Source organism: Rhineura floridana, chromosome 2 (assembly GCF_030035675.1).
Source record: "Rhineura floridana isolate rRhiFlo1 chromosome 2, rRhiFlo1.hap2, whole genome shotgun sequence".
Classification (NCBI taxonomy): Eukaryota; Metazoa; Chordata; class Lepidosauria; order Squamata; family Rhineuridae; genus Rhineura; species Rhineura floridana.
Window position 1 is genome coordinate 52,103,431 of NC_084481.1, and position 14,418 is coordinate 52,117,848.

The 14,418-nt window shown below is 40.9% G+C and overlaps 1 protein-coding gene across 8 annotated transcripts in view; it reads right to left on the reverse strand.

Annotated features, from left to right (window-relative positions):
* SLC4A10 (solute carrier family 4 member 10) overlaps positions 1–14,418 on the reverse strand; it is a 307,201-nt gene that overhangs the window by 74,583 nt on the left and 218,200 nt on the right. For 6 of the 8 annotated variants that reach the window (XM_061608641.1, XM_061608640.1, XM_061608645.1 and 3 more), the window contains 4 exons: positions 12,182–12,280; positions 5,654–5,811; positions 3,049–3,136; positions 2,549–2,695 (listed from right to left, as the gene is read on the reverse strand). In XM_061608641.1, the coding sequence (XP_061464625.1) occupies positions 2,549–2,695; positions 3,049–3,136; positions 5,654–5,811; positions 12,182–12,280 (492 nt within the window). The remainder of the gene's footprint in view (positions 1–2,548; positions 2,696–3,048; positions 3,137–5,653; positions 5,812–12,181; positions 12,281–14,418) is intronic. The other 2 variants (XM_061608644.1, XM_061608643.1) reach the window with 1 other exon arrangement.

Genomic DNA, 14,418 nt, shown 5'->3' on the forward strand with positions numbered 1-14,418 from the left:
TGGGGTGGTGTTGGGGGGAGAATAGGGAGAGGAGCTCTAGTGTCCTCTTGGGTGGGAGAAGGGAAAGGGGATTTCTGGCACCCCCTGGAGTGGGGGAAGGGGAAGGGGTGCTCTTGAGACCCCTGGGATGGTGGAGGAAAGAAGGGGAAAGAGAGTTCTAGTGATCCCTGGGGTGGGGTGGGGAAAGGGAACAGGAGCTCTGGAAACATCTGAGGAGTACAGGTGAGAGCTTCAGCAAACCATGGGGGGCAGGGGAGCTTTGGTGACCAAGGGGAAAGCAGAGTTGGCAATGGTAGGTGGAGTTGCCAAGCAAACCGAGCAGGTGCAGAGCCCTTAGTATTTGAATATTTGTGGATGTCACCAAATCTATTTTGCTTAAATCTATTTAAGCAAATACTGGCCAGGATTTAAATGGCTACTTTGAGCAAAATTCCAGTAGAATTCAGGACTTGTCCCCACTTGAACAGAAAAGCCCCCTGCTTCCACACCTTATCACAAATTGTATTTGAAAGTCACCTGAGCATATGTAACTGACTACACAGTTCTTTGGATCTTTAAAAGGCTGGGGGAGGGGGCACTATCACTACTCTTCTATTGAAAACTATTATTTACTGGAACATTTTCTGGAAAAGTTATGAGAAATAGCAACATCAGGTTTGCACATTTACTGCAATCCTATATCCACTTGTTTGGGAATAAATTGTGCTGCTAACATTTATCAGAACTTTCAGTTCCAGAACATTATGAAATATTTCACTAGAAAAACAGTGATAAAGGTTTTGTTCAAATGTTTCATATAACATTGACAGCAACCAACAATTAATCATACAGAAAAGGGTTATGCAAACATTATAAACATAATTCATAAAATATGAAAAATGTTGTGGGCCCCAAGGAAAACCTCTGGCAAGTGTGGGAGGAAGAGGAGTGGGGTACAGATCTTGGAGAGGGGTGTTGCTAGTACTGTGGAAAGGAATGAAGGAGGCACCGGGGAAAGGTCTTCAAAGCGTCTTGGCTTGCTAACAGAATTACCTAGAAAAGCCCAGGATCCCCCCTCCTTTCTCCTGAACCATCTAAATATGAATCTGCCCAGGCACCCAGCCCAGAGTTTGCTGTGGGACAGTTAAAACTCAATGAACTGTTGAGACAGCAAAGTGAAAGCAGTCAGTCTAAGCCAGAGTTTACACTTTACACAAGGTCAAGGAGATTAGATAAGTGATGGCTTCAGAAGATGCTTTCAGCTCCTAGAAAGAGTTTTTGCCTTATAGAATTAACCTGTGGAAATAAGTCCCCACCCCTTTCTGATATAAAAGTTTGATAATGCCTGTTTAGCGCTGTTGCAGCAACTCCTTGCTGTTGCCTCCATGCCTTGTTCCTGAGATAAGCCTAGACTGTTTGGTAACCTGAAAGATGTTCCCATATTCTGATTCATGCCTAAAATGTGATGTTGTGTTCCTGTACTGACTTCCTGAATAAAGATTCAGGCATAAAAATCCAGTCTTCTAGTCCTGTTCCTTTGGTTGGGAGCCAGGACAAAAAATATGAAAAAAAAACATGTTATATGCAATACAGTGAAATGTGTGCAAGATGGGAGAGGATTCAAAATATTTACCAGCATTTAGGACGGTATTCAACTAAGGAATTACGCTAGAGCAAGGATTGTTGCTAAAGCATCAGGACCTCCCCCTTCTCCTGCCCCCCCCAATCCCCAAATCTGCTCTGGAAGGTTGGGGAAACCCCTTGAGCAGATTTAGGAGACATTCAGATGGAGGAGTGGGGGAGAATGTCCTGTTGTATAAGGATAAATCCTTGTGCCAATGGAACCAGCAACTTAGCATTATGTTGAATATAACACATGATCAATAAGGTACCACCAGTACAAATAAATCCATTCGATGTGATATTCAGTAAAAGCAGCAATGGTTAAGAAGGCAGGGGAGGTGCCCTCAGGCCCAAGAATTGAATGTAGCTCTTCAGGCCTCTCTCCAGGACTCTCCCCAGACTACATGTCCCACCAGCCCTTCCCTATGCCCTCCTCAAGTGCTTTTGCCTGGCTGGAATGCATCCTTAAACTTGTCAGCATGGATAGGAGAATGAAGACATTTGGCTGTGTGTGGAAACTTCTGATTTGTGCGTGGCTAGAATGTAAGCCACAACCATTGCTCCACCCATTTTTTTGCCTTTGGCAATACCCACCATTTTATTTATTTATTCAATTTCTATCTTGCCATTCCTCCCAAAGTAGCCCAGGATAACATATGGCCCCTAGCAGTTTGTCTATGAGAGAATACAGCCCTTTAGCTGAAAATGTTCCCCACTGATTTTAGATCAGATATATAATGTAAAACACTAATACACTGTTTGCACAGGATAGCAGTTTTGTACTGAAAAGCCTGAAGAAGGATCTCTTTCAAGAAAGTCAGACGTTGAAGGTATGTACAAAAGTGACAATGAAGATAGATTACTTCTTGTTTTTTTAAATGAAATGCTTTTATTGTTTTAGTCTCTTCACATTTAAAAAACATTACAATGAAAAACGTATACATACCTGAGAGGGAACATTTTTGGGAGGCTCTATACGAATTGTTGGGTCCCACTCTCCAGGAGGGAGAACTGTCACCTGATCAAGAAACTCATCAATCCCGGCAACCAAATCATTACGATCTTTAGCTTTATATGCAACATCATGAAAAACCTGTCAGGTAGAGAAAATAATGTCAAATTATGTTTATAAAGGAAGGCATATAAAATCCCACAAGCTTACACAGTTGTTTCTCAACAAAGCATACAACTCATTTTCTTGCAAGTTTTCAGTGTAACCCAGTATGGAAAATATATTGTAGTATACTGAAACCCTCTTTTCTTGTTCTGTGTTTTTTTTCGTTTCTTGTTAATACCTTTGAAGTTTGATCTAAGCAGAATGTACAAGCTGCTATTTGAAATTTAAGCAAAGCACTTTAGGTAAACTTGAAGATAAAATACATCTCAACACAAGGGGGCTTAAAACAAGTACTTTTGTTTTAATTGCTGTTAATAGATAATAAATACCTCATCTGTCATTAATGTTCCAATCGACCTGCCAATTTCATGGTACTGTTGGCCTTTTCCTAGGGGTCCCAGGAGAATAAATAAAAATCTACAAACAAATGGAAAACAAATATATTCCGATGACATTCATTTTATATAACCACGGATCAAGGAATTTCAGAAGAAAATCATCCTGTGCTTTATAGATTACAGCAAAGCCTTTGATTGTGTAGATCACGAAGAACTATGGAATGCTTTAAAAGAAATGGGGGTGCCACACCATCTGATTGTCCTGATGCGCAACCTATACTCTGCACAAGAGGCTACTGTAAGGACGGAATATGGAGAAACCAATTGGTTCCCAATCGGAAAGGGTGTGAGACAGAGGTGTATTTCATCACCCTATTTGTTTAATCTATATGCAGAACATATCATACAGAAAGCGAGATTGGACAAAGGTGAAGGAGGTGTGAAAATTGGAGTGAAAAATATCAATACAGCTGAAAGTCAAGAAGACGTAAGTAATAACAGAATATTTGTGTAACTTTAAAGCTGACAGTGAGGACACTGAACTTGTCAGCACAGTCATTAACCAAAATGGAGACGTTAGTCAAGATATTAGAAGGGTAGAACTGGAGAGGGCAGCTATGAGAGAACTAGAAAAGGTCCTCAACTGCAAAGATGGATCACTGAACACTAAAGTCAGGATAATTCAGGCCATGGTATTCCTGATCTCTACGTATGGATGTGAAAGTTGGACAGTGAAAAAAGTGGACAAGAGAAAAATCAACTCCTTTGAAATGTGGTGTTTCCTCAATGTTGAAATGAGGAGAGCTTTGCGCATACGATGGACAATGAAAAAGACAAATAATTGGGTGTCAGAACAAATTAAACCAGAGCTAAACTAGAAGCTAAAATGATGAAACTGAGGTTATCATACTTTGGACACATAATGAGAAGACATGATTCACTACAAATAATGCTGGGAAAAACAGGAGGGAGTAGAAAAAGAGGAAGACCAATCAAGAGCTGGATTGATTCCCTAAAGGAAGCCACAGATCTGAACTTACAAGATCTCAACAGGGTGGTTTATAACAGATGCTCTTGGAGGTGGCTGATTCATAGAGTCGCCATAAGTCAAAATCGACTTGAAGGCACATAACAACAACCATTTTTAACTAAAAGCATGCTAGAAGAAACAAAGTCTTCAGTGTTTCTAGTTGTCCCTGCATTACAGAACACATTACAGTGTTTTAAAAATTATGGAACTACACCTGAAGGATTTCTTTTAAAAACCGATTCATGAAATAAAAATCTGATCCAAGTGTGTTTTAAAGAAAAGCAGGAAAGCTTTTTCTCCTAGTGAGGTAATTTGGGCCTGTTCTGAAATCACATACCCCTTTTCTTTATGAAGGGGTGTAGTTGTCCATAGTTGGGGAGGGGGTCTTATCCCTTTACTTTTTTGGGAGCCAGGTCCCAGCAGGCTCCCTACGTCTGCAGCATCCTATCAGACACTGCCCTCTGACAGTGAGAAAGGATAGTCAAATGGAGACAGTAATAGAGAAACAGAAAGCAGTATTCAAGCCTTGGGCAGATTATTCTATATACCTTAGAAGGGAGCATGGCTGTGAGGGGGGGTGGTTGTGACTATCACAAAGGGACTCTGCACTTCTGAATTTGCCACTACGTGATTGCCTCTATGTGTAGCAAGACTGGGAGCCTTGGGCTCATGCATTTTCTACAACAGGGGGTAGGGATTCTCTGCTCATCAAGACTGCTAAACCTTCTTTCTCTAGCAGAGTTAAAGGGGATCTCATGTTCAAATAACAATGGGATCTCCTGGTTTGGATGTAAACTTCTGTGCACAGACGGGAGGCAGGCATGTGAGTCTGAGACCTGCTCCTGGTTTTATTGCATGTAGTAGTTGGGAATGGGCTATAACATGCCAGGGATGGCAAACCTGTAACCCTCCAGGTATTGTTGGACTCCAATTCCCATCAACCCCAGCCAGCATGACCAAGGGTTCGGTCGCACCCACAGCATACAATTAAAGTGCATGGCTTCCCGCAAAGAATCCTGGGAATGGTTGTTCACCCATCAGAGCTACAATTCCCAGGCACCCTTAACAAACTATAGTTCCCAGGATTCTTTGTGCAGGTGCTTTAATTGCATAGTGTGGATGTGACCATTGTCCAAAAACATCTGGAGGGTCACAGATTTCCCTTCATTGCTATAAGATTTGTGACATTGTACATTTCTAGGTGGAAGCCTTGTGCATACATCATGACTGCCCAGTGGATCCTGTTGTAAATCACATTTTATTTCGAGCACTTGGTGTGCAGTGCCACACCATGCAAATCAGGGAATTCTTCTTCAGATGGCCACATCTCTTTTCATTTTGGCTATTTGTAGTAGTGTGGATAATATCAACCAATTTGAGAGGTTAGTTAGTGTGTGCATATGGGTCACCAAGTAGAAACAGCTGCCACATAAAATTATTTCAAGAGGCTTCCATGCAGCATTTGTAGTTGGCCCCAATTCTTTTTTTCTTTCTTTCTGTGAATTGCAGAATTTAAGCCAATGTTGTTAACAGGCACATTTTTTCTTAGATCCAGCTATAAATTACCTTGTTGGGATTGGAACTTCTGCTAGTCCTGAAAGCAGCATGGCAGGAGACAATCTAACAAAAGCAACTACGGCACGTTCCAAGAATTCAAGCTCACCAACCAAAATATTTGATGCTTCAGCTCCAGGAGGGATCTTTTTCATAAAATGCAGGTCAACCTGGTTGTTTATAGAAAAAAGAAAATCATAGAGGAAAAAAAGTACATGATACCTAATAAACATGAAATCTTGCATTTCACTTCACTAACACAATACCTTTATTACATTATGGATCACCAACCATAGAACAACTTAGCACAAATATTTATTAATATGGGTGCAAGCTCAAGTAAGCTAACTGATGTGATCAATCAATGAAACCTTTGATTGCAGATTTAAAAGGCATATCAATTAATTGAAGAAGTCATTAGCCCTATGAAACAGACTACTTTTTGTACTCTAAATAGTATTTCTGCTTAAGCCAGGGGTGGGGAAAACCTATGTCCCTCCAGATGCTATTGGACTATAACTCCTATCTTCCCTGGTCATTTGCCACACTGGCTAGGGCTGATAGACACTGAGGAGTCACAGTAACATCTGGAGAAGCATTGGTTCCCCATTCCTGGGTTAAGCAAAGACATATGGAGCGAGACAAAAAAAAGCCTTCCTTGTGTCTGTTATGCCTTACTGTGAAAAGGCAATATATGTTTCCTGACTCTACTATGTTAACAAGAAAATGTGATTAAAATCAGGGGCTCCAATACAGAAAAAATTAGTCATGCTAACACCATGGGACTTAACATTTGGCATACTCAATATAAAAAAAATCATTTGGTATCACAGGTCAACAACAGTGGGTCCCTAAAAAAAATACATAGTTTTACGTGCTTTTGAAATTTTCAGCTGAACTCATGAATCTAAGAGTCAGAATATGTCTTGGTTTACAACATGAGGGGACAACCTATGACTCTCTTATATTGCTGGAGTCCAATTCCCATCAGCTCCATCCAGCATGGCCAATGGACAGAGATGATGGGAGTTGTAGTTTAACATCTAGAGGGACACTTTGCTTTACAAAGTTGATGAAATTTTCTTTTGTTAAAGTATACACAAATGGTAGAGTTGACTTTTAAACATTAAGTTATCTCACCAAGAAATCTGCTGTCATCGTTCAGAAGCCTCAACAATAATGTAAATACATGTAATATTAATGAACTAATTAACTAGTTATATCAGCTGTTGTTTTTTTCAGTCAAACCAATGGGCTAGCATTTGCCTCATGGTACAACAGAAAAGTGGTCAGCCTGCACTGAGAATATGTCATGTGTCCTAATGTACCTTGTCCTATAGCATAAGCAGTAATGTTACCAGATAAGTCTCCAATCTTAAACACATTGGGAATAATTCAACACAGTGTTAGGCATGCTCAGATCATGGATTCAATGAGCTTAAATATGTTTAATTCTATGTTGGATTGTGGCATTAAGCTGCAAGTCCTACTGAAATTAATGAGAATTAAATGTATTACTCTAAATGAAAATACTACAACCTATAGTCCTGTACTGTAAAAGATACTGCAAAATGAGACAGAGCCTTGGTTTTGCAATAGCCTAATGTAGGAGTAGGGAACCTGTAATCCAGCAACATCTGGAAGGCCACAACTAGTTCAGAGGCCCATGCAAGGGTCTTTTCAGTGGTAGCTCCACATCTATGGAAGGCTCTTGCCACTGATGCATACCTAGCCATAACGTATCATTCTTTTAGGAAACACCACTTTTTGGCAGGCTTTTGGATAAGGGGAACTGTGACTGATGTAATTTATGAATAGTTTAATCCTACTATTTTTTCTTATGAGTTATATGGAAATAATTGTTTTTATTTTTTTATGTTCCACTGTTATTGTGTTGTTTTATGTTGTAAACCACTCTGTAGCCTTTTGGGAAAGGATGGCATATACATTTCTTAATGAATACATATATAAACAGATTCCTTGACTGCTAGCCATACTGGCTAGAGCTGATGAGAACTGGAATCCAGCTACATCGGGAGGGCCGCAGATTCTCCACCCCTAGTATAGTGGTGAGAGGTGTTTTTCCCCCTCAATCTGGCTTTACAGATTACACCCACCAAATGAAAACTGCTGTCTTCTGCTGCCTGAGATGGGGGGCGAAAGGGAGGTTCCCCACTACAAGGCAGAGAAAGTTGCAGGGAATTGCAATCAAATATGAAGAGAAGGATGAGCCTAATGTTTCTGGATCTGCTCCCTCCTAATACCTGTTGTAAACTAGCATTGGAGAGAATGCATAAATCAGACAGTGGCTCTTCTCTTCCCTGAATGTTAGCCTGTCATCTATAGCTTTTCCTGTCTTTCAGAGGAGGAGCCTCCAGATTTCTTAACAAGCACTGTTAGCATAATGTATAGCCTTACTCTCATTTGGATTATATTGGCCACAGGTCTTTGCAAAGATGGGAAAACTGTCAATTTACAGACTTTGGCTACCTCACGCCACAAAGCATTATTATACTCAAGTCTGAAGGAGGATTTTCCACCTGCGCAACCTAAGAAGGTAAACTGTAAACAGAGCTCCCTAATTAGTGCACTCCAAGGAATACTCAAACTGAAAAATGGAAGAGCTAAGGAGCACCTCTTGATCCCAGAACAGTAACTAGGAAAGTGATTCTGTAACTATGCAGGGATTGACAGTGGCGCATTAGCATTTTTGAGAAAGCAGGGAGAGAGAGAGACAAAAAAAGAGCATTTATACTATAAAGCATTTCACAATTATCAGCATTCAGATTCTGGGTACTCAGAATCTCCAAAATGGCAACTAAAGAACCCTAACTTTTCTACTGAAAAAAAAAGAACAAAGGGAAGAGTCATCCAGGGCTAGGAATTTCTATGCTGGTGTAGTACTCTGACAAACGTAAAGGTAAAGCAGGCATCACATTGTAGCAATGGCTGTATGTCCTGAAACCTTCCTCTTCACAGCCATACTTACAGTGGGATATAGGTGGTCTCTCATGAAAATGGAAATGGACTGCGTTCAAGTCGATCCCGACTTATGGCGACCCTATGAATAGGGTTTTCATGGTAAGGAGTATTCAGAGGGGGTTTACCATTGCCTTCCTCTGAGGCTGAGAGGCAGTGACTGAGGCCTCAAATACTGTGGCAGTGCTTTTCTGTAGAGGGATTGTGTGCATGTGTAAATGAGGCTGAGAGGCAGTGACTGGCCCAAGGTCACCCAATGAGCTTCATGGCTGTGTGGGGATTTGAACCATTACACCACACTGGCTCTCATACTAGTTCACAATTATGAAAACAGTGTTCTATAACCAACAGATGGTTAAACAAATTGTTAAACCTTAATAATGTTCTGATCATGGTATAGACCTATTAATTAGTCACTAAAAATATCCACAGTCTTCAGACCAAATTGTTAACTATATAATTTGCAAATGATGCTTCTTCTTCTCCTCCTTATTTTGATAGCACTCAAATCAAACTTCACTTTTCCAAAGCTAAAAGGATAGCTAAATTGCATAGCAATTCCCTATCACTATTTAAATTCCTGGCCACTAGAAGAATTAAGATTCTAGTTAGTGAAACAGGTAACATTATTTAAAGATTTTTAATATTTTTCTCTTGATTTGTGCCATTGATTTCACAATGGCAAATGCCTGGCATTCCTCAGCATATTTTATTTGCATTCTCCCTATAGTACCTTTCTAAATGTTATGAAGAGGGAAATACAGTGATTCACAAAACATGTTCAAATTGATATCACAGCTTTATATTTTGAGAATTTCAAATTGCAGTACTTTCCCAATTTGCTTTCCTATTACCAATCTAAACACAAAAACAGTGACCAAATCCAATATAAACTGTTAAAGTGACCATTTTAATGTCTATCTCACTGCCATCTGTCAGCACCAGTGTGCATAGTCTTCAATACTGTTTAAAAGTTGCTTTCTTGCAAATGGCTCTGGCACACAGACAGAATTTAAGCATAATGGAGTTGTTTGTGTCAAGAAATCTCTCTGAAAACTTTAGCATCTCCCAAAAAATGTAAGCCCAAACAAAGCCCCCTTTTCACTGTTTTTGTCATCTTATGTACATATCCCTTATGGGTAAATAGTTTTAAGTTCATATATTGATCCAGTACCAAGGAATTATCACCAAGGATCACTTAAAATGTAACAGTACTTTTTAAGAAGGGGTATACCACAGATGGAGGAAAGCATATGTACATGTTTGGAAGGGACTGGAGTGGCTTTTGATTGAAAGACTATAATTGAGGCCTCAAATACTGTGGCAGTGCTTTTCTGTAGAGGGATTGTGTGCATGTGTAAATGATGAATTTCTGCACCACCGCTTTCTCCATTTTCCACTGATCAAAATAATGATCAGTCAAAAATAAATGCAGGACTTTAAGAAAGCCTGTAGTAGTTAGTTCTTTATTGTGCTCTTGTACACAAATGCTTCTGTGGAGACAGCCAACTGCTACTGGTTGAGATGTTGACCAATGGGAAAAGCAGAGAGGCTAGCACAAGAAGAGATTGTGGGGGCATGCAGACCGAGGACAATTTAAATGCCAGCTTTAATTGTCCTTTGCTATGATTGTTTGCGGCTTTTGATGTAGAATAAAGCTCTGCATAGAAATGTTCAATCTGAAAAATGCAACAACAAAAAAACCCCAAAAACACAGATTGGCCAGCAAATGAAACAAACCCTTTAGAATCCACCCCTGATTACCACATCAATGCTTCCACCAAAGCCTAATTACCAATGGAGGCTTTATGAGAAGTTGCAAAGCACCTGTGTCATGTGTACTGGGAGGGCGTTTCCAGACAGCATAATCAACTGTGGCCATTAGGCCTTGTAACCTGCAGGTATGATATGGCTATTCTTGTTGTTGTTACAAAATTTATTCATGGTCCCTAAGTGACTTACAGCTTGTGTATGGCTTCGTATATGGCTTTTCAAGCACAATATGGGGATGTTAAAGTATGTTAAAAAAACAATAAGTGCAAGTGGGGAGGTAGGGACATGCAATGACAAAGAGCTTATAGCAAGTAAATACTTTGCCATCAGCCACCAAAACTGTTCTGCTAAATGAAAGAGCCACAGGGAAGCAGGTGCCATCCATGCCCTGTCTTATACGGTTCTTTATCCATCTTTTGTGATGGGGCCAAATAACACAAACATTTATTTATTACATTTATATCCCAACTCCATAGACCCTGAGACAATTATGTACATGGTTATCCCACCACCACCACCACATTTTAGCCTCACAACAAGCCTGTGAGGTAGGTTAGGCTGAGAATGGCTCAGCTGACACGTTATACTAAGCTAAACCATGGCATGGTACAAATGTGCAAATTTCCAGAGAGGACATTGTGGCCAATTTGCTCTTCTCTAATTTTGCTGCTGTTGCTGCTATGCTGCAGTGTACTAAGCCATGGTCTGACTTAGCATGTCACCCAAACCCAAGCTCGTGGTTTGTCTCCTCCAGACAAGCCATAAGCTGTAAACCCAAGAATAAACCTTAGTTACAGCTCATAGTTTGTCTGGAGTGAGACAAACCATGAGCGCTGGTTTGGATGACACACAAAGCCAACCATGGCTTAGTGTATAGCAGTGCAATAGCAGGAGGACTCAGACAGGAGCACAGCAGCCTCAAACTCCTCTCTGGGAGCCCACATGCTTCTATGTTCATGCTGAATCATGGTTTGGCTTAGAGTTAGGTGGGGACAAGGTCAGAATGTGACTGACCAAAGATCTCCCGATGAGCTCCATGGCTAAATAGGGATTTGAACCTGGGTCTCCCCAGTTTGACAGTCTTATCACTACATCACACTGACTCATGAAAAGTATGTTAAAAAAACTGGAAATTTAAAGAAAGGGCTGATTGCCACCATCTCCCCCCTCCATTTTGTAGGGCACACGTGCATAGTTATATGGTATACTGCACGTTAAAAGTCTGAGAGGATTCTGCCATCATTAATGAGGAGAAAGGAAAGCAACTTTTCGCATGTCTGCTTGGCTGCCAATAAGGCTATATGATGGAGACTCCCCAAAGCCTCCACATCCTGAATGTCTTCAAGAGCTATTGTGACACTTCATTTTAGGTTTGCTTTTAATTGATGTCTTTTAGACTTCTAATGCCAAAGACACTTTAAGCTCCACAGTACTCAGTGGGACTTATTTTTGATCAGACATATACAGAATTGAGCTGTAAGGTCATATTTAGTGAGGTGCTATTTGGGAAACTTGCAGAAATTTCTGAGAAATTTATCTGGATTTATTTTTATGTTTTCATATTTTTTTCTTGTCTTTGAATAATTTAAAGGTGTGGGAGCACATCTGCAGCCTTCAGAGTAGTTGAAGGGTGGTGGGGTGTTTGCTTTTTAAAACAGTAAATGTTGGGTAGAGGATCTGTGCTTTTGCCAACTGCACTGACATAGCATGGTTTTGAACCAGTACTAACATTTAGAAATAGACTCTGTTTGCAATCACTGTAGAAAGATAGCCAGAGTAGGTCCTCACCTCTCTCTCTCTCTCTTCCTGCTGCAGGTGTCCTTTTTCATGTCTTTGTTTCATCCCAAATAGACTACTGTTATGCCCTTTTTGTTGGTCTCCTAGTCCCTGCACGCACAATTAACAGACTTCAGCTGGTACAAAATGGTGCTTCTCATATTCTGTCTGGCACCAGATGGAGCAAGCACATAACTAGTTTCTGGCTCAGTTACATTGACTGGATGTCACATTCAACAACAGATTCAAAGCACTGCTTGCATCAATTCCCTTAGAAGAGAATCACGGTTGAAAATATCCTGCTCAGTCTTTATTCGCCCCAGTTAGGGTCAGCTAAGGCCAATTGCCATAGCTGCATCTGTCCAACCTACCTCTAATGCAAATGTGCTTTAATGACACAGCAGCCTTTGGAGTGATAACTGTCTACTCAAAAGTTGTTGCAAGGGTTCTCAATAAGTCAAGCACTAGACCTCCACTTTTTCCCTGGCATTCTTTTGTCAGCTGTGCTTTTATACACTCTTTGCAATGAGCAATGAAATATCACGGCATGACACAAAAGCTAAGATTTAACAAACAGTTAAAACCTATTTAAATGTGATTTTGCAATCAACTGGTTTGCAGACAAGCATGCTAAAGAAATCAGATTGTAGCTTGACGTATAGCTCTATTAGAAAAACCCAGATGCATTGTACTCCTGAGTCACCATATCAAAGGCAAAGGGACAGTTTAGGACTATAGCAAATGTGAATGATAAATCATTGGAGCACTCCTTCCCATCTTACAATTTAACAACATGGGACTGGCTCCACCAGCTGCTCTTGCCTCTTAAAATGCCACCCTGGGCTCCTACTGGGAGGAAGGGCGGGTTATAAATCAAATAATAAATAATAAATAAATAAATAAAATGCAACATCAGAACTTGGGTTTAGCTAAGACAAAAAATCTGGGGAGAAACTGATTGTATGGCAGTATAAATGCTCAACATCTGATGAATGAATCATGGAGTCCTGGGAACAGCCAAAATGTGGATCTCTAAACCAGGATTGGGGAACTGAATCCAGCTGGTGGGCCAGATCCTTATCTCCCCCACTCCCCTGTGGCCACGTTTGACAGGTGGATGTCCACCTATCAATCACTTGATGTCACAATATCAGGTGACCTGTTTTTGCGTAATGCCATGCACAGATGCCCTGATAATCAGATGATCAGCAAGGCTTGCAAAGCACTGTGCACAGCCCCATGCAAGCCTTCAGCAATTAGCTGATGATTGGGGCTTCCATGCACAGTCCCATACAAGTTCCAAAGATCAGCTCACTGTCAGAGCTTGTAAAACACTATGTACTGGACATTGCTGGTGCCACCAATCTACAGTGCCTACACACACCCATTCAACTTAGCTGTTTCTTTACCTGCCCCACACCTGACAACAGATGCGGTGCAGGTGAGCAGGCCAAATGAGGAAGTCTGGTGGACCTAATTATGTCCACAGGCTGGAGGTTCTCCAAAGATGCTCTTTGGGGAAAGAATCCCATCATCATGGAGTCCACCTTCTTTCATTGGCTAACTAGTCCTAACCACACTTAGGATAAAGACGAGTTCCAGGAAAGAACTGGCAGAAGCCACTTTTGAGGGCAAGAAACATAGGAAGCTGCCTTATACCAAATTAGGCCATTGGTCCACCTAGCTCAGTATTACCTATGCTGACTGGCAATAGCTCTCCAGGATTTCAGACAGAGGTATTTCCAAGCTCTCCCTGGAGATGCCAAAAATTAAACCTGTGACCTTCTGCATGCAAGGCCATGTGCTCTGCCACTGAGCTACAGGCCATTCACTGGCTGCTGGACTGCCAATGAGAAGAAAGGAGAAGTCTAGTGCGAGACCCTTTACCAAAGACCCTCCAGGATTAGAGTGCTAAAACAAGCTGGATCTATAGTCTGGGAAATGCAGAGGGCTACGTTTACCCATTATTAGTTTTGTGGTTGTAGCTATACATGGGAAGAGTGGATACATGCATCTGGACTAAGCTGTGGAAAGATGTTCAAGTCTCTCTCTCTCTCTCTCTCTCTTTCTCTCTCTCTTCAAGCATTTCTCTTTTCCCATGCTCCATTGTCAGAGATGGGAATGGCCCGAGAGCATTCCTATGACACTGATTTGTCACTGGGCCTCAAAAATCTTTCAACTCAGATTGATGTTAAACAGTGTTTTCTTATACCAAATTAGGCCATTGGTCTCTTCTAAAGTTTTATGAT